Source organism: Ixodes scapularis, unplaced genomic scaffold, assembly GCF_016920785.2.
Source record: "Ixodes scapularis isolate PalLabHiFi unplaced genomic scaffold, ASM1692078v2 PGA_scaffold13__105_contigs__length_92229423, whole genome shotgun sequence".
Lineage (NCBI taxonomy): Eukaryota > Metazoa > Arthropoda > Arachnida > Ixodida > Ixodidae > Ixodes > Ixodes scapularis.
In genome coordinates, this window is record NW_024609839.1 from 48226700 (window position 1) to 48250633 (window position 23934).

At 45.4% G+C, this 23934-nt stretch overlaps 3 protein-coding genes across 4 annotated transcripts in view; 2 read left to right on the top strand and 1 right to left on the bottom strand.

Moving 5' to 3' along the window:
- Positions 1-389, top strand: part of LOC8031703 (TBC domain-containing protein kinase-like protein) — a 31978-nt gene extending 31589 nt beyond the window's left edge. The window contains exon 25 of the mRNA XM_029988529.4: positions 219-389. Coding sequence (XP_029844389.4) covers positions 219-338 — 120 coding nt within the window. The 3' untranslated portion in view covers positions 339-389. The remainder of the gene's footprint in view (positions 1-218) is intronic.
- On the bottom strand, positions 140-8364 carry LOC8031697 (zinc finger and SCAN domain-containing protein 2). 2 transcript variants are annotated; one of them, XM_042289887.1, is made up of 4 exons: positions 7990-8364; positions 3056-3355; positions 1741-1881; positions 140-1421 (listed from the first exon to the last, which is right to left on the bottom strand). In XM_042289887.1, exons 2-4 carry the CDS (start codon positions 3200-3202, stop codon positions 345-347), a joined length of 1365 nt encoding a protein of 454 aa, XP_042145821.1. In that variant the 5' UTR covers positions 3203-3355; positions 7990-8364; the 3' UTR covers positions 140-344. The 2 variants fall into 2 exon arrangements, with proteins under 2 accessions (XP_042145821.1, XP_042145820.1); XM_042289886.1 differs by lacking the exon at positions 7990-8364 and adding an exon at positions 7027-7908.
- Positions 8341-23135, top strand: LOC8031698 (methylmalonic aciduria type A protein, mitochondrial). Its single transcript, XM_002406877.4, has 5 exons — positions 8341-8972; positions 10556-10678; positions 20064-20234; positions 21342-21577; positions 22736-23135. Exons 1-5 carry the CDS (start codon positions 8669-8671, stop codon positions 23033-23035), a joined length of 1134 nt encoding a protein of 377 aa, XP_002406921.3. The 5' UTR covers positions 8341-8668; the 3' UTR covers positions 23036-23135.
- The last annotated feature ends 799 nt before the right edge of the window (positions 23136-23934 follow it).

Here is a 23934-nt window from a genome sequence, read left to right on the forward strand (position 1 = left end):
AGCGGTAGCTGTCCTGGTAGGTTTGTGTCGACATACACGGACACGATCCTGGGGAACCTAGCCCTTAACAGCTCCGCTGTAAAAAAAAATATGTAGAATTGTGCATGCAGCCTTTGAGGAAAGCAGGCAGGGAAGACACTTTTGTGGGGCCAGCCTTTAATGTTAGCTACACAGAACCGACGTCTCACCAACCACAAAATCCCTTTCTGGTCGTGCAGACTGCCAACCAGCTGGTGCGGCTCAACCAGTCGCGGGTCTGCCTCCTGCACGGAGGCGTCGAGGCTCTCCGCACCGCGGGCCTCCTCGAACTGCCCCCGCGTGGCGCCGCCCAGCAGTGACTCCCCTCACTCAAACACAATCTCCTCGTTGGGATTAAACGTGTCGATGTACATGTTCTCCTTCTTGTGCATGCGGCGCACGTGCGAGCGCAGGTTGTCCCTGCGCGCCGAGCGGTAGCTGCAGTGCGGGCACAGGTGGGGCTTCTCGCCCGTGTGCATGCGGCGGTGCTGGATGATCTTCTTGAGCTGGATGCTCGCAAAGCCGCACACGTCGCACACAAAGTTCTCCCCGCTGCGGTGCTTCTTCATGTGCTTCTGCATGTCCGCCTCGGTCCAGCGGTCCTTGCCGCAGATCTTGCAGCTGAGCTTGACCGGGGCCAGCTTGGCCGCGCCCAGCACGTGGGCCTTCTGGTGCTTCTTGTACGCCTTGTACACGGTGCACGTGTACGGGCAGAACGGGCAGCGGTACTCCTCCGCGTTGTGACGGTGGCGTTGGGGGGGCGCCTCCGGCTTGTGTCGCTTCTTGCCGCACGGGTGAAAGCCCTCCTGCAGCACGTGCTTCATAATGTGCTTGTCCAGCTTGTCCCGCCGCTGGGACATGTACGGGCACGACGGGCACGAGTAGAGCGGGCACAACGAGCCGTCCTCGGAGCAGTATCCTGCGCTCCGGGCGGCCCCCGCCGAACTCGTGCCCTTGCTGCGAGAGGCCCCGTGGTGCATGCGCGCGTGTTTCTTGAAGGCGGCCCGACTCCGCAGCACGGCCCCGCAGTCCTGGCACTCGTAGCCGAGCTCTTCCGGTGCCAGCGCCATAGGGGCCGATCCGTCGGCTCCCAGGCAGGCTTCGTCGTCGTCTTCTTCGCAGACCAGCCCCGCGGGCCCCTGGTCGAAGAAGTGCGCGGTCTCTTCCACGGTCATGTCGGTGGAGGGCCCCACCACCACCTCCCCTCCCTCGATGATGTCCTCTTGCTTGATCATAGAGTTGGGCACCAGGATTATCTCGCCGTTGGCCTCCCCCTCCTGGAGGATCATCTGGCTCACGGGCGAGTGCTGCTGGTGATGGTGGTGATGGTGGTGGTGGTGGGACTTGATGGTCAGTAGGCTCTGCCCCGGCGAGTCCAGGCCTTCCAGGCCACTCATGGTTTCCTGAGTGGCATAAAAGGGGGACACGTAAGCCGTCGAACCGCCCGCACGCTTGTGCCGTACCGCTACAATGCTGTGAGTGACCCTCAAACTGGCATGTTTACCGCTCTCGGCTTTGGGACACCATGACGACAGTGACACTTGTTGCCACTTTGAGACCACTTTTGATTCGTGAGTGGTGGGGGTTACTGAACACACCAGTGGAGGATGCATTCCAGGCACCTTAGTGTCACCTAGACAAGCGAGCACACCCGTCCTCTACCGCCGAAATGCCGGGCTTTTCCTGAACCAACCCCTTTCCGTAGATTTACATTGGACTCACCTGGTGCTTCTCTCTGGCCAGGTCCATGTGGATAACCTGGTTGGTCGGGAGTTTGTGCATGTCCGGGCTGTCGTCAGTCACAATTTCGCCCACAATGTCGGGACCAATCTCGTCGCCTTCCATGATGATCCCGTCAGGGCCCTGGGTGCAAGAGGAAAAACGGGTGACGCCCTTTTAAGCCAAACACCTGCAAGCACTTTTTGTTTGCAAGGTGCAGTTAGAAGGCTGTGTCGTCGAGTGCAAAACCGGTCCTTCGACGGTTGCACTCAATGATATTTCCAGCTTCTGCTAATAGAAGAGGAGAAAACTGAAAACAAAAGCAGGTGGGTATCTCAGAATGTCCTAAAAAGACCCACGTCCATTGTGAAAATGGAGGGTATTAATAGACTACCTTTAAATTTTTTCATGCTTTAAACAATCTATTGGTGCTCGTTGCCTTCAGTTGGGCTTTGGCTGCACATGCCCACGAGATGCCGAAGCATCATCGAAAGTAAAGAGATTTTGCTGGATCTTCTGTGTTCTGAATCTGTAACCAACTATGTGCTCAGTTCATGCTGCAATTGAATGAATTCTCAACTCTACCCAGCACAACTTAACACGTCGGAGCTTCGTGCTCGTGTATTTAAGTCAAAATTTTACGAGCGTAGTTTGGGAACAAACCACCACAGGAGGCACTCTGCACGATTCTTCAACTTCTACCCAAGATATCCCCTCTACAGAACACTTTGTTTTTAGCTCCTCACCTACTCGGTAAATGTCACGATATAACTTTGAAAGCACACGTCTGCCAGCTATAATCTGTTGCAGGTAAAGAAAAGCAGGAAAGCTCGTCTCACAAAGCACTCTACCGTTTCCACTTTAGTAGGGCGAACCAAGGAGAGGAGAAAACTGCCAATCGTGGTGAGCAAAGAGCTTTGTGAGAGGGGCTTGCCTTTAATTTCCCAACCTGCAACAGGCAAGAGTATTTTCTCTAGTGGGATCCTTGCTTGAACACACTTCGAAAGTCTGCAACCTTAGGAATGTTACATAATGCACACTCTTTGTACCTCCATTGCACACTATTCTCATCCTATTCACTTGGTACACATCCTACACCAGCTGCACTTGGGTGACACCGTTGTATTGGATTTACAGGTGTAGCTTAATTTAAACAAACTGGAAGTATGCTGCCCCCCCCCCCTTTTCCTGCACTGCGCTACACTTTTCTGCACCGGTCTAAGCTGGTGTGGGTACACTGGACGAGCCCACGTCACGTTCTGTCACCAAATTACATCAAGACGCCCGTCAGCCGCAAGGGGCGCTTCGCGACGTGTACCTGCGAGTAGATGAGGGTGTTCATGTTGATGATGGAGGAGGAGGACACCACGGAGGCGGACACCGGCGGAAGCATCTCCTCCTCCGTGCCGAGGCTCTGCATGTCCTCGGGCACCACCTCCACGAAGTGGGTCGCCGCTTCCATCATCCCGTGGCTGGACTCTCGACTCCCCCGCGAGCAACCGCTTCACTCCATGGGGACTCCCAGGGGGGCGGCCCCGGCTTCTCCTCCTAGCGTCGCAACGAGGTGCTGTTGGGCCTTAAGGACGGTTTCTCTTCCCAGGCTGTCAAGCTCGAACACCTGCGACGGTAGAGGAACAAGCTTCGTCGCTTCAGCCGTCCCAACTGGCGCGGACGAATGGGCGACTGATGCCAACGTATGGGAGGAGGAGAGTTAAACCTATACCAGCGGTTCCTGAAATGGGGGTTCAAAGCAACCCAAGCGCTTCGGGGAACCCTTTGGGTTCCCCGAAGCGCTTGACTGTCAGTCAAGGCGACTAATGAAATTTTTTAACGCAGAATTGTTGTAAAGATTGGGATCCCTGAGGAAAGTGTGACGAAAAGTAACACATTTGCAAGGGCAATCTGTACAAAACGACACAGAATTGAGAATGAATAGTAATTAATCAAGAACAAAGTTCCGATCCAGACCCGACGGGAATCGAACCTATGACCCCATGATCAGGAGCCCAACACTCTACCACTGTGCCAAAGGGGAGACTGGTGGGGACAAAAAGACCCCCTCAACTAGCTGTTCGAATGCAAACGCAGGCATTCAGCATTCAAAAGTAAATAGGGACAATTGCAGCTAGCTTTGGATCTACCCACTAATCATCCCAATCAATGCTCTGCTCCAACGTCCCCGCCCGCCCTCATCTCCTCCCTGCTTGAGTTCCCATCCGTAGAACCAAGTAAATTAAAAGATAAAAAGAGATAACCGCAAAGTCCATCGCAAAGTCAATGTTGCAGAAACTAATCCTGTGCATACCAACTTGATCCATAAGATCAATATATTTATTTTTTAATTGACGTTGGCTGTCCCACAAACCTAAATAGACCAAAAACCATGAGCGCCGAGCGAGTAGAGTCGGTTATCCTCCGTTTCAGAGCTTCAAAGTTGGTTTGCACGCATTTAGTTTTCTTTATTGACCCTCTTGTGATATGTAATTGTCCAGTACCTCATCTTCCCCGCTGGACGGTGTCCCCCGTCACTTTTGCCAATCCAGACGGGTCCCCCAAACATTGGTGGTTAAGACCTATTACCTCAAAGCACTCCCATCTCCATTAATCGAGAAACCCTTTCTAGTCTCCAGCATTGATACAATAAAGCAGCGCGGAAGCCTACGGGCCCTCTAAGCAGTAAGGTGCACGCTAGGGAGTGGTTAACTCATATTTGTGTACCAGTGGGTGGGTCAGATATACAATAATGCTCCAACAGGAAAAACGCTTCACACGGGAGAGGAGACGGCCGAGGAAATTTGGAAGCTTGTGGATCCCCTGGGTGGTTAGGGACACGGTACAAGAACCCATGGCCTGAACATTTGTTTCTACTCTATGATGGGATTAAGAGCAAAAAGGCAAAGGAAGGCAAAGAGGGCCCGACAAAACGATTCTGAAGACAACAAAAGAGTCGACTCTATAAATCCCTTCCACATACTTGCAAGACTCTTGGGAGTGTAATGACAGCCCTGAACTAGCAAGTGTTGTACATAATGTTTAGCCTAGCGTGAGACAAGAGCCTCTATTCTTGAACCCGACGAGCTGTACTCGTATATAATGCGACTAGGCCGTCACAGTGAGAGTGTACTGCACAGTAAGGACTGCTAAAAGAGCCTTGTATGCTTCTGCTGATTGTTCCGTGGATGTACGTTCCACCCACTGGAACAGCCATTTATACAAAAGCACAAACCCCAAGCACTCTAAAAAAAAAAAATGTTGCATTCACACGTGGTTGATTTTTCTATTAAATTGGTATCAAAAGATTGACTACCTCGACACTGTCGCAGACACCAGAGGACATCGTTGCACGAGGAAAGGGGGTTCCCCGTCCGACAACGCCCTCTGGTCTCTATGATAGTTCTGCGGTAATCCATTTTTGATACCGATTTGATTAGAGAAGTTGGCAATGCATGAATGTGCTGTTTGGTTTTTTAGGTTGCTTAGAGCCCACAGACTTAGTTATGAACATAAAGAGACTATCGCAGGAAGTGGTTTAGTACCCCTTTAACGCAGCAGCAAAGAGACAACTGGAACCTATATCACAAAAACAAAATAAGGCAAGGACCGATACCTTCAAAACTCCCAAAGGAGATGGACTCTTAATGCCTTAAAGTCTACACTTCCAACTGCAGAGAAAAGAACTCAACCTCGTTTCCACGAGGGCGAGTGCGGTAAGCAGAGTTTGGCTGAGACAACGATTCCGGTGATTGGACCGCACCGACGAAGCAGCCGCCACAAGACCCTGTTCCGATTCATATGCATCCGATGTTGAAAATGAGTAGATTTGCTTAGCAATTCTACCTCCCATGTGGATGCACGTTTAGTCGGTGCTCTATTCAATCCTCCGTGAAAACTAGTTTGTGCCCGTGCATGGTGAACCTTAGAAAGTTCATCGGCTTAATTCCACTGCATTTAGAGCGGTACAGAGCATGGCAGCTATAATAGGAACACAAATTTGTTCTTTCTTTTTGTTTATCACCAAAGAGATAGAATGCTATTATTGAAACTGACTGCGCAGCGATATTTATGTAGGGCACCAACTTATGCGGCAAAATTTCTCGTTCTGAATCAAGACCACGAAAGTTATGTGGAAAAGTGAAAATGCCACGGGTCTGCAGATCATCTCTATGCCGCAGACTTGTCACGCTCATCTCCAGCATAGAGGTGGACACGTGGAACTGCTAACAAAAAAAATGAAGTGTGTTTCAAATGCACTGTCTACACATTGTGTACTGCCTATAAGGCTACACTGCCACTAAATGATGGGTGGGCATTTTGATTGCAAAGTACTCTAATTGAAGGCCTTTAATGGTTTCTGAAGGAGCTCCAGAGCACCTACAGTTGTTGAAGGCTTTTGTTACATGCTTGACTGTCCACCCTAACCATCATGTAGTCCAGCCTGCCACACAACACAGTTAGAACCACTCTCAGCAACAATGCTAGATTCAATGACCAAATAAGGTCAGACATGCTTCAAAGAATTTAAGCATTAGACCACTCGAAAGCAGGCCAGAAAATTGCAATCGAGGCAGTAACTACTCGCTTCATAGTGAGGCAAGTTCTTCTGCACAGACGGCATTCAAAATGCTCGCTGCAATCAACAGCACAGAAAGACTCTATCCCATAATCAACCCCTTGTATACTGTTTGAATACAAAAAAAAAAAAAAAAAAGGACATTCAAGGATTGCTTTTTAGTTGATCACAAACCAACAGCAAATCCAAGGCATCTCATTCACAGAGGCAGTAAGGAAGCATAAGCTGCTAACTCCTCCACTGAATACTAGCTAGCACAACACTCTGACAGAAGTACTTACACTGAGTAAATGTAACCGAGGGATGTGTGCTGATGTGCAATGAATATGCACACCGACGTGCTTCATCTTTCATGTACAAAGTCCTTTCATTGGTGATCAGAACGATTTACACAAATTTATGCAAAACATTTCAAAGAAAAAAAAAAACTGCGTTTTTAAGAACACAAAGCTGTCATTCGTATTCGACGTTAAAGCTATTCTGCGAACTGCTACTATCAATTTACACAATGCCTACACCGAAGTAGCTTTTTTGCTGCGATTAAAAAGCAAAAACGCAGTCAGATTAGAATTTAACTCAAGCCCATTTCGACAGAGAAAAAGTGCCGCGGTGTAAACCACAGCTACTGTTTCAAAGAGAAAATAAGTTCAAGCAAACGAAGAGAAATCGAAGGAACAATAAACAAGCAAGCGCTAATCGACAGAAATGCCTTCACAAACCCCGCAGTCTCCGCCTGCAACGTCGACCCAGCAGTCCGATCGAAAACGTCGAAGCTTGCTCCACGGAGGGTCCCTTTCAATCTTTTCGACACCCAGGCTATCAAAATCATGATGCGTGGTCGGCGTGGTGTCGCACGCTCTCCGCAGTTTTTCTCGATGCTCCGTCGGCGCACATCAGTAGAAGCGACTTTCCACGCAGTACGCGCCGGCGTTTTTCTGTCACGATCTTTTTTGCTTTTTGTCTATTTTTCATTTTTCAATTTCTCCACTGACGCGCATCACACGGTACGGCGTTGGTCGCTCGCGTCAAAAGCAGCACGCCGGAGACGTTGGTTACGTGAATGATGCCCCTAACCCAGGTTATAAAGCAATATTTCTCAAATCTCGCTAGCATTAAGCTGTAGACATCGAATACCGGCCCACCGTAGACAGATGAAAGAACAAAAAGGTATAAAATTGGTCTAAATTGTTGCTGGTTCGGTGACCTCAGACTAGAAAAAAAGGCAACATAGCGAAAGCGAAAAGGAGGGCGTTGGAATGTGAACAAAGACGTTAATCACCGCTGGTCCCCCATGAGCATCTCCGCGCCGCAGTGCTCAAACAAAGAAAAAATTCCAATCAAACGAGAGACGCCAGTTTTTTTTGTTTTACTTTTTTTTTTTCACGGGTCGGGCAATCGACTACAAAGACCCGACCATCTTCAGCTCAAAGTACGGCCCAATCCGACAGAAGTGATACGAACGACGCTCGGCTTGCGTTAGAAACGTCCATTTACGCGAAATTAACACATCACAGTTAAGTAAGAAGGGTCAAATTAGCAGTTACGATCGGTAGAACTACGCACGACGTCGGACAACGGACGATGGTTGCCGTTCAAAATGGCGACTGAGAAACCAAGATGGAACGCAGCAAGTTTTAGGCTTACAAATTACTTTGGCCTAAATTTAGGCCTACAGTACTCACCTATGTTTGGGTCATTGAAGCCTCCGGTGTTGCGAGTAGTGCTTGTTCGTTCGCAATTATTAAATAGGTCCAAAGAGCAGACAATTTTTAATTCTCCGCTAATTTGATTTTCTCTGATGCGAAGCACGCTTCGCCTCAGAACGCCATGTTACTTAAGCCTTCTTCGAGGGAAAAAGTCCGCAGAGGGATGGCGCATTGTGAGGACTAACTAGGCTTACTAAAATTTTTCTTGTTCTGTTTTTAATTTTATTAAGTCAGAAATACGCGTAAATAATTGTTCTAAGAATAAAATAAGGTCAAAACGATTTACACTAAATTATTTTTACATCCACATGGGCAGGCAGGTACCTGTACTTCACGCGAACGGCATTTTCTGGAGGTTAAAATATTGGCTCCAAAATATACAAAAAAAATTTAAATATTGTAAACGCTTATTTATGGTAGAACTAACGTTAAAATTGCGACTTAAGTAAAAACGCATGTCAAAGTTTGAACGTCTCATCTCGAAACCACATCGACATCACTAACAACTACTTTGGGGGAAAACAAGAACAAAACAGTAGCAGACGTGAGCAGAAGTTCTTTTGGCAGTTTTCGTAGTGTTTAGCTACTCACAATGTTGTAATGACATTAAAAATACTGTAACTAGGGTTACGAAGATATATAGTTCCAAGTAATCATGCTTAATCGACTAATAACTTTGAATGTCATAGCGCGGACATGTCGAGGGTGGCTTGTCCAGCCACATCGAACCCAAACCAGCAAAGTTTCTGTAGCAATCAAATCTTACGATCCTGCGCGTGCTCGGAGGCTATTTGATGGCCTAGTCTCCGGCGATAGAGCGTCCTTAGCTCAGTCTATTACGCTAATAGAGTCTACCGCCGAACATAACCGACTGGAGGCCCAAGAACTTCTGCAACTGGTGCTTCAGGAGAACAAACGTCGCAGGAGCACTGACAACCAGCTGGGAAGTTTTAGAATGGGTATCTATCACCTTAATTATTTCATTATTTTGGTTGCAATAAACGTCAACGAGGAAAGCATAAATAGAATAGGTTTGGGGCTAATTTGCAGGAGTTTTGTCTGCTAATAACTAGGAAGTCATTTCTGGATAGTCTCCCTTTGTATCATCTGCTACGGCATTTTCGGCGACGAGGATAGCATCCCCTAGTCGATTCTGTTACTACAGAGCAGGTAACACCGCAATAAAAATATGTGGGTACCTACAAGAAGTAAGATAAGCAAAGCATGGAGATAGCAAGAGCTTGTAGAAATAACTTGGAATGGAACTCCTTGGGGCACACTTTGCTTTGAAACCTCATCAGGGCCTTCACCAGGCCCTGATGAGGTTTCAAAGAAGCCAGGTCTTGATAAAATGGTGGCTGCTCCTCCGGAGCCTCTTTGATACAGTGTGCACAGTCTAGCATTATGTCATTGACCAGTTACTCACTTCCAAGATGTTCAAGCGAAGATACCACTAAAGCAAATACTATGGTCTGTTGCAGGTTAAGGAAAGCAGGACAAGTCGCTCGCACAAAGCTCTCTGCTAGCCATAGTTGGTGGTTTCTTTCTCTCCACTCTGCTAAAGTGGAAATAGTGGTGGGCATTGGGAGAAGCTTGTTCTGCTAATCCTAACCTGACACAGACTCCTGATGATTTTCATAGCAAGTTTTTTTAGCCTACTTTCACGGCTTTGCCTTTGGACCAGCAGGCGCTCGAGAAAGCTGGTGGGCAAACCTGCCGCCATAGCTTTCTGTTCTATACTCTGTCTCGCACGTGTACTTCAAAATGTGAAATACATGTCTTGTATTTGGCAACAAAACAAGGATTGACAAGGCCGGAACACGCATCGCATTTTTCGTAACAAGATGAGGACCTATAGGGCAGCCCATCTTTTGGAGCCATCCTATGTCTCCTCCTGTTGCAATCATTTTAAGAAAGGTTGCTGTACCCAGTTATAGAACCAACAGTTTCGCTAATTCATTCTTCGTTTAAACCGCGATTGAGTGGAACAATCTTCCGGAAGAGATTGTGCCGGTTGACAATAACGACAGACTCTTTTCTCACTTAACGCAGTGTATTTTAAAAGAAATCTGCTACAATAATGCCTACAGGGTGGTGTAGGTACTTTGTCAATAAATGATAAATACGACTGCAGTTAGTGCTATGTTCCGACTTTGACAAAGCCGGCCGAGCAGCGTCAGAGGTACATGGTCGTGGCACCTGTGGTCTTTGTGCATCTGCTATCAACGGCCAAACCGGTCAGGCGCACAAAAGAGCATAGGATTACTGCGATTTCACAGTGCACGAACGCACAAAGATGACGAGTGCTGTGGCGACGCACCTTTGACGCTGCTCGACCTGCTCCGTCGGATCGCAGCTTTGGCTGCAGTTGGACCTTACGTGAGGCGGAGTATAGCCCCTGGGTTCTGTCGAGTTTGCAGAAGTTGCCAGTAGTGATTGATCTTGTTTTTTTGATGGAGGTGAAAGTGTCTGTCTGTCGGTGTTGTACGGATCATCCCGGCGTTTTTTGTTTGCTTCTCCAATGACTAGTCTTCTTCGCCAGGCCTGACGGGTCCCCCGGGTGCCGGCAAGTCGACCTTCATCGAGACCTTTGGCAAGTTCCTCACCGCTTCTGGACACAGGGTTGCCGTGCTGACGGTGGACCCTTCCTCGGCCACAACCGGAGGTGACTTACCAGCGTCGCTAGTACCGCATTCTATAAACACACAAAATGCCATAGCAGGAAACCTAATACCTTCAAAGGTGTTTTATTTTTTTTTTTCCAAGCAGCACTTTGAAATAGATTGCCACTGCTGGATGTTTTGGAATGTGTTGGGTGGGAGTTTCTCTCGAGGCATTACTAATGCATCACTGTTGGCTGCTGCTAGATTGTATTCCGTTTCACCGTACGATAGACCGCAGCGAATGCTACAAACCATTGGACCGAGTTTGATGCCATATGCATGAGCCACGTGGCCTTCTGGAGGTGTGCAGTGACATGCAAAGCGTGGAGTCACATGCTGCGCTTTCAATGCTGAATTGGTTGGTACAGCTTGTAGTGTTGCCTTGGTCCATCGCAAGGCCAAATGGAACGTATTTGGAGGTATATCCTTAAAAACAGTTTATTGGTATCCATTCCTTATCAAGGGTTGAGCAATACAAACCAGTTCATTAACACAACCTGGCAACAACTGTTCGCGAGGTTGCTTTTCTTTGGGGGGGGGGGGGGGGGGAATCACTCTACTTATTTCGTTACTTAATCTTATTGATACCTCGACGTCTTACGAGTGTTTGGGTCATGCCTATTTTCCCTGAAAACTGAGAAATCGCATGCCCATATTCTGCTTTTATTGGTCTACGTGAGCCCTGATATAAATGCAGATATAATGTCCAACAGCGAAAATTAACACCAAAAAACACAATTTATATATAAAAAAAGAGAAAACTTAGTTATAGGTTGGATTCTGTGCATTCAGAGTTTATTTCCCATAAAATTTGGAGGGTGTTTTCGAGTTTCTTTTTTGCTGAAAATTCTAGCTTTATTGGACTTTATTTTTTGCTAAATTCCCAATTCTCTAAAATTCAGAGTTTAATTTCACTTCGTTACCAATTTTCAAAATTTACTAGTTCGAGATTTCAAAGAAAACTGGAGTGACCTTTTATTGGGACCACTGACCATATGCCCTTTTTAAAATTTATACATAAAACACCATCTTTCTTGCTTTTTGTTTTGCCGTCGTGACCTCGAAATTTAAAGTTTTTCGAATGAATCCAAACTAAAAAAATTTTTACCAACGAGTGTTTTTTTTTTACTTTTCCGGATTTATCCGAAAACCCGTAACTCTAGTTATAGGCTATCATTTCTCACAGGTAGTGTATAGATTTGATCTTGCAGATGCTGCAAAACCATCAATCTACATTCCATTCACCCTTAAAGGGGCGATGCAACAATATTAACTTCGAAAGAATTCACAGTTTTAAATTTTTACATTGTTTACCTTACTAAAAGGAACGGAGAAACTGCCTCATTCTTTTGGAATACTGTAAACAACTTAATTTTTGCGAAGACCTAATTTTTATGAATTTCGCGAATCGCCTACAGTTTGCAAAATATAGGTCCCAGAAACAAGCCCGGTAAACTGTAGACACATTAGAATCTATATTAGGGATGTCGCGAACCACCATAGGTTCGATTTCGAAAGATTTCAATATTTTCGAACCGAACTGGTGTTCGAATTCGAAAGGTTTCAATATTTTCGACCGTACGGAAATTCGAATTCGAAAAATTCACAACTTTCAGAAATCGTGAAGTTTCGAATTCGAAAAGTTTGAAGCTTTCACGGTTTCTAAAAGTTCGGGTTCGGTTATTTCGAATATTTTTTTTACTTGAGGTTCGAGAAATTCGAAAATTTCGAATTTTCCTAACTTAAAATTTGAGAAATTTGAATGTTTCAAATTTCTTTAGATCTGAAATTCGAAAAATTTGAACGTTTCGAATTCTATATTAGGGATGTCGCGAACCACCCTAGGTTCGATTTCGAAAGATTTCAATATTTTCTAACCGAACTGATGTTCGAATTCGAAACGTTTCGATATTTTCGACCGTACGGAGACTCAAATTCGAAAAATTCACAACTTTCAGAAATCGTGAAGTTTCGAATTCGAAAAGTTTGAAGCTTTCACGGTTTCTAAAAGTTTGGGTTCGATTATTTCGAATATTTTTTTACTTGAGGTTCGAGAAATTCGAAGATTTCAAACTTTCCTAACTTAAAATTCGAGAAATTTGAATGTTTCAAATTTCTTTGGATCTGAAATTCGAAAAATATGAACGTTTCGAATTCTATATTAGGGATGTCGCGAACCACCCTGGGTTCGATTTCGAAAGATTTCAGTATTTTCGAACCGAACTGGTGTTCGAATTCGAAAGGTTTCAATATTTTCGACCGTACGGAGATTCGAATTCGAAAAATTCACAACTTTCAGAAATCGTGAAGTTTCGAATTCAAAAAGTTTGAAGCTTTCACGGTTTCTAAAAGTTCGGGTTCGATTATTTCGAATATTCTTTACTTGAGGTTCGAGAAATTCGAAGATTTCAAACTTTCCTAGCTTAAAATTCGAGAGATTCGAATGTTTAAAATTTCTTTGGATCTGAAATTCGAAAAATTTGAACGTTTCGAATTCTTATAGACATGAAGTTCGATAAATTCGAAGATTTCGAATTTCTTTCTACATAAAGTTCGAAAAGTTTGAAGGTTTCGATTCTCTTTTAGTGCTAAATTTGAAAAAAAACAACAACTTAGGTTTTGAATTTGTTTAAAGTTCAAGTGTGCAAAGTTCGAAGTCCGGTTTTCATGTTCTGCCACAGTTTCAGTTTCAAATAACGTTTTCACGCCTCACTGGTTTTCATGAAATCAGGTTTAGAAATTTTCGGGTGTGATATTCAGATTGCGCGAAGTTGGTCAGGCAATTAAATGAGACGACGAGTGTCCTGGATGTGCTGGATTATTTGCCAGTGCAGAGTGACGTGTGCAGATCAGTAATTGTGGCCGCCAGCCCGGGGGGGGTCTTTAACGTGAATCACGCAGTAGTGATCACACGAACGCACTGTTTAACGGTACTCATCCAGTTCGATACGGCCAGGGGCAGGCAGGTGGTTATTGTCACTGAGGCCCAGAAAAACCTTGAAGCGATCTGGCACACTGCCTCCCCACCCCCTTGCACGCTGGTAGTAATCCGCTCGAACGCCGCCCGAGTGACGCTGGCATATAGTAAGTTTAGTTTGTACATGATGCAAAATCCTGAGACTGGGAATGAAATTTGAAAGAAAAAGTGTAAGAAGACAGAAAAAAGGGGACAGGACAACGTCTCAAACTCAACTCAGCTGAAAACTCAGCTCAGGAATAACGTCTCAAACTCAACTTAACTGAGTTTGAAACTTTGTCCTGTCCCCTTTTTTCTTTCTTCTTACACTATTTCTTTTGAATTTGATTCCCAGTCTCGGGATTTTGCATCATGATCAACAGACACCAGCTCGCCTGCACCTTGACATTTTTTTAGTTTGTAATTGTTTTGGAGGTTTATTTTCGGAGACGGAAGAAACGCTGAACAAAAAGCACAGAAGCCGACACAACTTGAGGTCGAGGAGCGTTCATCATACCAGCAGCGTCGGATTAGGAAAAAAGGGGGGGGGGGGGGGGGGGGAAGGGGGTGGCGCCAGTCTCTTCACCCCCCCAGATATTTCGGACTGTTAAAGAAAACAATATGGGGAAAGAGGGCATGGTCGAGCTTATTTTTATCTGAAATTATTTATGCATATCTATGGCTACTGTCGCTCTTCACTGCATAAAAGATTGCGTAGATGGTCATTGTTAGAAACTCGTTGTCAGAAGGCACTACTCGTCACATGCTTAGTGGTTCCGAAGTTCAAAGCTATGTCTTTTCAACCTAAATAACTGTGCCATTGGTAAGAAATAATAAATAAATAAACATAACAATAGATACAAAAAATAAAAAGCTGAAAAAAAAACTATCAAGAATCCGCCAGAAGTGCGGTATTCTTGCATATTCAGAGGCCCAAAACTATGAAACAAATTTCTCCTACCAAAATGTGTACAGGCTAAATGAAACACGTCCCAAAAAGGTGAAATGAAAAAGAAAAATAATAATAAAAATGTTTTTTTTTGTTTTGTTTTTTATAACGTGGGGGGGGGGGGGGGGGGCCGAATTTGAACAATATTAGAAATCTTTTTCCCTGAGTTAATTTATTCCTCAACGTGAAACGAACAAAATATACATTAATTTGTATTCTGCAGATAGTAATGATATGTACTGTCTGTGGTGTTAATTTAAATGTAATACCTCAAACAATTTCGACGAAAATAATTACCAAATTTAGGGCATAATCGCCCGTAGGTACACTAGTCTCGCGATAATTCAAACTTGGATATTTCGTACTTCCGGTTAATTCAAACAGATCTGAAAATTTTGGTTGTCCCGCTATGTTTTTAATGTATTTATAAGCCGCTTAATTCGAATGGCATCTTCGCTTAATTCATACTTTTTTGTTTTGCCCCGTTGAGTGTGCTTCTGTCCGAGCACCGGTGCACCGCAGAGAAGCAATACCCGCGGAGCTTCTTTTCGCGAGTGTTGCTTCTCCGCAGTGCACCGGTGCTCGGAAAGAAGCGCACTCAACGAGGCTCAAGCAGGCACACATTAGCAGAAAACGGCATTCACATTATGTGCTTCAAGACTATCAATGATGACCAGGACGACATCGAGGATGAGCAACAGCTCACTGGCATCATGCTTTCTGGTCTTGAAGCACATAATGTGAACGCCGAGCTGGCGGAATATGCTAGTCTTGACGATGATGTGTGTGTTTGTCGTGATGACTCATTAGAGGACATAAGGAAGTAATGCCAGCAGAGTGCAGCAGTGAGAGTGAAGATGATGATGAAGAAAGGGATGACCCACTACCAACTGTCACAGCTGCAGAGGCCTTTGAGCACATCGCTCAGCTCCGGAAGTTTCTGTCTGCAAAGGAAGAGTCCCGTAAAGAGCTACTTGCATTGGCTGGTATTAAAAAAAAAAAAAAAGGGCTAATGACGAGTCTGTTATTGATTATCTAGAAGAGCATCTAGATGGGTTTGAAGATCACAGTGGTGTAAATGAAATGTGGTTGAATTTTAAAAGTATTACTGAGCACTGCATCTTAAACTTTATACCGAAGAAAACTAAAACGACAAAACGCCACAATCCATGGATTACAAGAGAAATTTTGCAGGCAAAACGTAAAGTAAAGAGGCCTCGAAAGCATCATTCTCCTGCTATCTGTGAGCAGAGTGACAAGTTAAAAACATTGATAAAGATAGCCAAGGAAACCTATTTTACAAAGTCATTATCAGAATTCATTTCATCCTCCCCTGAAAAGTTTTGGCGTTATCTTACTCCGTCACAAACTAAGATAAGTCAGTTACGTGTTAATAACAACGTTGTGCACGACAGGGCCATAATGTCGTCTCAATTCAATCAATATTTTCAGTCTGTGTTTACAATAGATTCAACTGAATTTAGCAGCATCCCAACGATGAAGGCTCTGATGTGAGTGGTTTTGTATCGGAACAAGGTATCGTATCCTTATTGTTATCAATTAATACTAGGAAATCGCCAGGACCAGATACTGTACCAAATGAATTTCTAAGAAGATACGCTGAATGGGTTGCGAAATACTTAACATTTATATTCTTCATTTCACTCCGAGACTCTGTTTTACCGGACGATTGGTTATTGGCAAGAGTTGTGCCCGTGAAAAAGAGTGGGAAGGGTGATTCAGTTGATAATTAATTAATTATCGCCCCATTTCTTTGACCTGTACGTCATGTAAGCTACTAGAGCACATTGTGAATAAACAGCTAGTTTCTTTTATGGAGGATAAGGGCATCCTAAGTTCCAATCAGCATGGTTTTCGGAAAGGGTATTCAACAACGACCCAACTACTGGAATGCTATCATGAGATTTCTGGTTATGTTAATAATCGCCTGCAAGTGGATGCCATTTTTATAGATCGGTCTAAAGCGTTCGATCGAGTTCCACATTTTAAACTAATTAATGTTTTAATTGACTACGGTGTTCCTTCATTGATTATAAGATGGATTAGCGCATATCTCAGAAATCGCCGGCAGTTCGTCGATGTAAATGGCACTTTTTCGGAATTGTTGGACGTGTACTCAGGGGTTCCACAGGGCTCCGTGTTGGGTCCCTTGCTTTTCTTAATATATGTTAATAGTGTGTTTTCTATCTGTAGTAACGGGCGCGTGAAAGTAAGAATGTTTGCCGATGATTGTATTATATATGCTCCCATTTCGTCAGTAAACGATCAGATAGAAGTAAATGATATTTTATATCGCATCTCGTCATGGTGTAGTGAAAAGAATATGAAAATAAACACCCAGAAAACGCAATACATGCACTTCACGAATAAAAAAAATATATTTTACTTTGACTACGAGCTTGATTATGTCAGGCTTACTAAAGTTGACAGCTATAAATACTTGGGTGTGGTTATTACTAGCGATTTGAAATGGAACAAACATGTGGATTATGTAGCAAAAAAGGCAACTAAAAAACTTTGGTATTTACGAAGGAAGTTGTATAGGACACCTCCCTCGGTTAAGCTTGTTGCCTACAAAGCTCTTGTAAGACCAACACTGGAGTATGCTTCCGAGGTGTGGGATCCTTGGCAGGCCACGCTTTCTAATGAGCTTGAAAAGGTTCAGTCACTTGCGGTGCGTACGATATTTTCTGATTTCAGGGCTACGACGTCTGTGACGGAGCTAAAAAAGCAGGCAGACATGCAGCCCTTGAAAAAAAGGAGAATATGTCAACGCCTGAAATTATTTTTTCAAATTTATAATCACCTTCTCAAAATCGACAGCTCTAAATATGTAACACCCAAAAGCCACCGTTCAGAGCGCTTACATCACCCGAAAGTGCTCGAACCCATTCACGCCCGTATAAATATATTTAAACAATCATTTTTTGTGCAGGCTATAGATTCTTGGAATAAACTTCCAGGTGCTGTTGTTGCTCTCGAGTCGATTTCCGATTTCGAGAATGCTCTACGTGTGTTGTTTGAATAAAAAAAAAAAAAAAAAATATATATATATATATATGTGTGTTTCTGGCACGCCTCTGTAAGCGCATTTGTAACACCGGCTTTTTTTTTTTTTTGTGTGTGTGTACGTGTGCGATGTACAGAACGCAGTGTACATTCTTTGTTTTTGTATTATCCACTCCTGCTTTGGCCCTTAACAGGGCTGGCAGTATTGTGAAATAAATAAATAAAAATTTTGTTTTGGGATCTCATGTACTGACTAAACAGTCCACAATTGACAACTTTTTTGCCGGATGAATAAACTTAACGTCACAGTTCTTTCACCAATGTGTTATGCCTGTACTTGCTTACAATTAGGCCTATGTAGAGGAAACTGGCAAAACTCTGCTTTGTATGTAACAAATCATCCATGTAACAAATCATAATGTTGTCTAGTATCATATTTAGATGAATTTATGATAATTCAGACTTCTGGTAATTCAAACTAAAATCTGTGACTTCCTGGAGTTTGAATTAATGAGAGTCTACTGTACATGTTTGGATATTTTTTCGAAACTCGTCTTGAACAACAATAATCATATCTTAAGACAACACTTACCTAGGCTATACATAGATCATTCTTAAAAAAAGTTTAACATCTCTACCATAAATAGCTTCGGCTATAGCGCGCTTCAAATATGGCACAAACGACAATTGTCAAAAACCCGTCGTCCTTCCTCGCTCCTTCGGGAATCTACTATTTCTTTAAAACCAAGCATGCCAGATGATTGAAATAAACGGCATTGTCTTTCACAAAGAATGCGGCACCACATGTAAAAATGTGAGAAAAAAAAATTACGAATGTACCTCACTGCTTAAATCGAAATGAAACCGCCCGCCCGTCTTTCGAAGTTCGACGAACTTCGAACTTTTACCCTAAAAATTCGAAGTTCGTCGAACTTTTGACTTTTCAGGAATCGGAAGTTCGACAATTTTCGAATTCTTTAGATTAATAAGTTCGGAAGTTCGAAAATTATCGAATTTCTTAGCGTAGGAAGTTGGAAAGTTCGAAAAGCTTCAAACTTTTTAGTGCAAGAAATTTGAAAGTTCCAAAATCATCGAATTTTTTAGTCTATCAAGTTCAAAAGTTCGAGAAGCATTGAATTTTGCAGCGTAATAAGTTCGAAATTTCGAAAAGCGTTGAACTTCTTAGTTTAACAAGTTCAAAAATTCAACTTCCGTCGAATTTCTTGATATGGAAAGTTTGAAAATTAGAAATTTTTTGAACCTTTCAAAACGCTTGATTCGATCATCGAAACTTTGATTCGAAAAAAGTTTGCGGCATCCCTAATCTATATTGAGGTCCCACCGCTTCGCACAAATTAGAACCCGCGAATTGTTCCAGAGCTTCAGCTTTGACCTAAATCGCGAAATGTTGAGCCCGCGAAAAATAAGTTGTTTACAGTATCGCGATTCCGTTGAATAATAGCAAAGAAAATAACGGGAATATTTTGTGATTCGCAGCCGCGCGGTGGCGGCCATGGGAACTAAGGCATAACACAGTGCTCAATCTAATGGCATATTTCATAAATATTGTCATTCCAACATGAGTAAATATGTCGAAAACCTCATGTCATCGACAAATCTATGCTATATTCAGTTTTAGTGGCGTTATCTGCTCGAGGTGAAAGAAACTATTCCTCCCTTGAGCCTCACCTCATTGGGCTACTATGTCAGTCGAACTTGCTTACAAAAAGGCAAGCTCTTTGCTCCCCCCTCCCCCCCCCTCTCCACATCGCTGAGTCTCAGACCAACCTTCAAGGTCGCCATGTGAATCGCAAGCAGAGGCCACGCGTGCTGAAGGCTCTGAAAGAGATCCCAACTGGATACTCTCTATCCCCATTGCGCTTCACTGCTCACGTGACTCAGAAGAAGGTGCAAGAGTTGAGGGTGGTTTGGAGGCGCCCAAAACGTCAATTTTTTTCTTTCTTTTCGAAAGTACTAACGCACTTAGGCAAAATTTTTTTTCAGTTCTTTAATCTGTACATGACAAGGAATAACTACCACAAATATTCAACCAAAGTCCAAACATTGTTGCACGGCCCCTTTAAGCCGAGATTGCAGTGGTAGCTATGCGCTTGCCGGACCGGTCAGCCACCTCCCCTTTACACTGTCCCGGCTCTCTGCACGTGAGTATGGGCAGGAGCGTGACGACGCAGCGAAAAAGAACCGTACGACCGGTCCAACGAGGACGTAGCTTCCACCGCGGTCTCGGCTGAGGGGCGAACGGTGTATAGTTATACACAAATGGGAAGCGTTCCCGGGGCATACCGACAGATGTTGCCTGCATAGTTCTCTCGTCGTGAGCGGTCACGAGCGGTTGCAACGCATTCGAACGCACTCAGACAAAAGTGCGAACCAGCCTTTACGGGTGGGTGAGGTACGTTCTCACTACCGTCCGTCTGTTCCTTCGGTTCAGGGTCTCTGCTGGGGGACAAGACGCGCATGCCGGAACTCACACGCGACCCCTGCGCGTACATCCGGCCCTCGCCCAATCGGGGCCACACGGGCGGCGTCACCCGGACTACCGGGGACACCGTCCAGCTCTGCGAGTGTGCGGGCTATGACGTCATCCTCGTGGAAACCGTCGGTAAGGGACCTTCGAAATTGCCTTCTTCCCGTCGTCATACCTTTGTGCCCCGGAAGAGTCGGAGACATTCTTGTTAGAAACGTGTGCAAAAGACGAAGACAATTGGTGAACAAACGCGACAGACGAGCGCCGCTCGCTGGTCTACGGCAGAGTTAGGGCGAAGAGGTGTACTTTTTTACGGCCTTCGGATGGTGGGGGGGGGGGGGTGGTTTCTCCCTGCTATCAGAGCTCTACGTGCCTGCCATGACTCTTACCTTCCTACATCAACTTAACTCTTTTCGAGCAGGCATCAGCACTTGTTGCCTTTTGCCATGCTTTGGCTGCACGCGCACACTCAAGTTACACAACCGAAGTGTCGTTGAAGGTAGGAAGCTGGAGGCAGGGCAACTGGAGCTCTGTCCTGGCTGATCTCACCTTGCCATTGACTGCAGTTAGAACCACTGTCTAAATATGGCGAATTGCTAGGCAATTGTGTTGCATATGTGAAACATTCTAGCATCACAAATGTTTACTTTATCAATTAGGGCACGTCTAGCCTGTTTGGCCGGACGCCTACGTTCACGGCGCTGTTCATCGGATAATTTAACGTGTGCCATGAATACACTCGAAATGATAAACCTGATGATCCTCCAAAACCTTTTAACCCACTCCTCCTCTCTCATCTCACCTACTTCTCCTCACTTTCAGCGTGGTCGCACGACCTCTCCACGTTAATCAATCAGCGTCAAGCACCTCTCTTTTCCTCTCCTACACGTCAATCAATCAGTGTCGAGCTTCGCAGCCACGCTTTTATCCTGGCTTCACGAAATGCCAAACACCTAGCCAAAGAATGTTTCCGTTTGTACGCTTAGACAGTGGAAAGTCAGTCAACTTCAGTGGGCATCTGTTGTGATACGCTGTTGACGAGAAATTCAGCCAGTGCAGTACCACTGCTATCTGGGGCATTAAGTGTGCACCGCGCAGAAGTATATATGTGCCGGTACAATGCTTTTCCTTATTGAAACTGACAGGGGGTGGGGATTGATTTCAGGGTTCCACCAGTCGTAGTCGACACTATACGAGCGACCTCTGTCCAACTCCTCTAATGTGACCGACTCGATTTGTCAGGCGTCGGACAGAGCGAATACATAGTGGCAGACATGGTGGACCTCTTCCTGCTGCTCATCCCTCCTGGGGGCGGAGACGAACTACAGGGGGTCAAGCGGGGCATCGTGGAGATGGCCGACCTCATCGGAGTCACCAAAGCGGACGGAGACCACCTGCCGGAGTGCAGGCGCATGGCCGCCGAGTACGTGAGCGCTCTCAAGTTCATGAGGCCTCGCAGCCGCCTCTGGAGGCCCAAGGTATGTCCGGGCGGTCGGCCATGACCCCTCTCCTTCCCATTGACCAAAGCGGAGTGGTTGAGAGAAGGACTTGTACAGTTACTCGAGGACAATTCAGTCGCGTACTCGCTCTCATAGCGGTAGTTTTGGGGGGTTGTCACGAGATTCTTGCCGTGCACTGCAGCCGGTCGGCCAGTAATACTGCTCGTCATTAGCGACCTTACGATTAAAAGCCGGAAGGCCGGTTCGCATGTTTGTAAAACGACTTTTGTTTGGGCTAGTTGGTTCTTACTAGACATGATTAAAATAGCGCAAACTTGACAAGGACAACAAAGAAGGCACACGTACAACAGGACTGGCGCTTGATTGCAGAGTGTGGCCGACCACATTGCCAGCACTCGCGACTGCTCACAGGGAGATCTCTCACTGGGGCCCTTTGTGGGGTAGCCTCAAAACTTTTCCGTTCGAGTAGTTATACACCATCCGTTTGAGTAGTTATACGCCATCAGAAATGTTACAGGGCTTGCCGATAGATGGCGTTAGTGTGCTCTCTCGTCGTGGATGGTCGCAAGCAGTTTGAATGTGGTCGGTCATACTTGGACAGAAATGTGGAAACCAGCCTTTTACCCTTTATATTTCGTATATTAGGTGCCGTAAAAGCCGAAGCGAGAGCCCGCTCAAAACTTGGAGATGATGAGATGATCGTATAGAACTGGGGAATGATAAAGATACGGTCATGTCTCGTTTATATGGACACCGTTATATGGACACCATTTTTGGGGACAAAGTGGGGAAATGCATGCATTTCGATCTCGTTTTAATGGACAACTCACATCATGGACAATTTTTGGGGGGAACGGAGGTGTCTATATTAACGAGACATCACTGTACATCCTTTGTGTACGTTCCGAACGTTACAATATTGCAAGGTGGGCCCTTCTTGTGGAACAGGCGGATGCTCGTTATTTTACGGTAGGGCTAACCGTCGGCATTAAAAATGCTGGCTAGACGGTGCAAGCCGCCACCCGGTTCGAAAGATTTGACCATTCGTCCAGTCGGCACTCCCTCCGCGTCTTCGACGAGTGCACGCTCCTTCTGGAGCCTAACTGCCATACTTCGGGAAAGAAACATGAGACGGCGCCTAGGACGATTTTTTAGAAGCGACGCTTTCCGCTCCAGGTGATGCAACTGTCGGCCAAGTCCAAGCTGGGCATTGCGGAACTCTGGGACACGGTGAGGGAATACAAAGAGGCGTTGGGTGCCAGCGGCGAGTTGGAGGAACGCAGGAGACACCAGCGGGTCAGGTGGCTGTGGACCTACGTCAACGCAGAGATGGAACGCCGCTTCCGCACCGATCCCGACGTGGCCGCCTGCACCGCGGCGCTCGAGGATGCCGTCGTGAGGGAAAGCATCACACCGGGCCAAGCCTGTGATAAATTAATCGAGGAATTTTTCGGCAGGGGTCGGGCACGTGCGTGAGTTACCGCTCTTCCGCAGTCGACTTTCATACTCCCGAACGACTTGAGCCACACTTGTCACGAGAGATCGCTATTAAACAATTTTATTGTTTTGTTTTCAACGCTTGTTCTGCCATGGCGGGATGTGCAAGAGCACATGGCTTCCTCTGGCGTCTCGTTCGTACACACTCTCGCATGAAGGAGATGCCAAAAGCCAGAGCGCTGCGGGAGCTGTGCCAGCCTTGGCGACGTAGTGCAAAATAGTTGAAGCGTAGTACAGTCATGTCTCGTTAATATTCACCCTTTTAATATGGATGCCCCGCCATGTGCACACCATTTTCGGGGACAAATTGGGAAAGTACATGCATTTTTGTCTCATTAATATGGATGATTTTTGGGCGGAACGGGGGCGTCCATATCAATGAGACATCACTGTATTGTGCCACTAACTGAGCTGTGCTCAGATTATAGGCACTTCGCTTCCCGATCATCTTGCGGGTGTCGCTACTTTGGTGCTTGCAGCAGTGCGTTTGGAATCGGCAATAATTACTGTTTGAAAATGCAGGATACTGGGCTGTACGTACAATGTCAAAGAGGCCTAGGCGATACGGCTTTACAACGGGAATGAGCTCATCTAGCTGATTATTCTTTTGGGGTGGGACCAGCTGAACATAGGAAGGAAGGACGGAGGTAAGAAAAGACGACCGACCGTTGTACTACCAACTATTTTATTAAATCCTCCTCTTCTACTAATGTTCCTTTCCGCTTTTTCTTCATTAATCCTTTTGTTGTGTCTTCCTCCTACATCTACTGAGCAAGAGGATTGGTGCCCTGCTGCGGGGCGATTGAAGGGAAACTCAAGCAATTATCTTCTTTTCCTTCTGTAGCGAGGGCCTTCAACATCTCCCATGCAGGCTGGTT

Bases quoted from the DNA above. Each gene is read 5' to 3' on its own strand.
- LOC8031697 (XM_042289887.1), bottom strand. From the start codon at position 3,202: ATGATGGAAGCGGCGACCCACTTCGTGGAGGTGGTGCCCGAGGACATG. The intron at 1,882-3,055 runs GTACACGTCGCG...TCTTGCACCCAG, and splicing joins ACACCCTCATCTACTCGCAG to GGCCCTGACGGGATCATCAT. The intron at 1,422-1,740 runs GTGAGTCCAATG...TATGCCACTCAG, and splicing joins TGGCCAGAGAGAAGCACCAG to GAAACCATGAGTGGCCTGGA.
- LOC8031698 (XM_002406877.4), top strand. From the start codon at position 8,669: ATGCTTAATCGACTAATAACTTTGAATGTCATAGCGCGGACATGTCGA. The intron at 8,973-10,555 runs GTATCTATCACC...CTTCTTCGCCAG, and splicing joins GCTGGGAAGTTTTAGAATGG to GCCTGACGGGTCCCCCGGGT. The intron at 21,578-22,735 runs GTATGTCCGGGC...TTTCCGCTCCAG, and splicing joins GCCGCCTCTGGAGGCCCAAG to GTGATGCAACTGTCGGCCAA.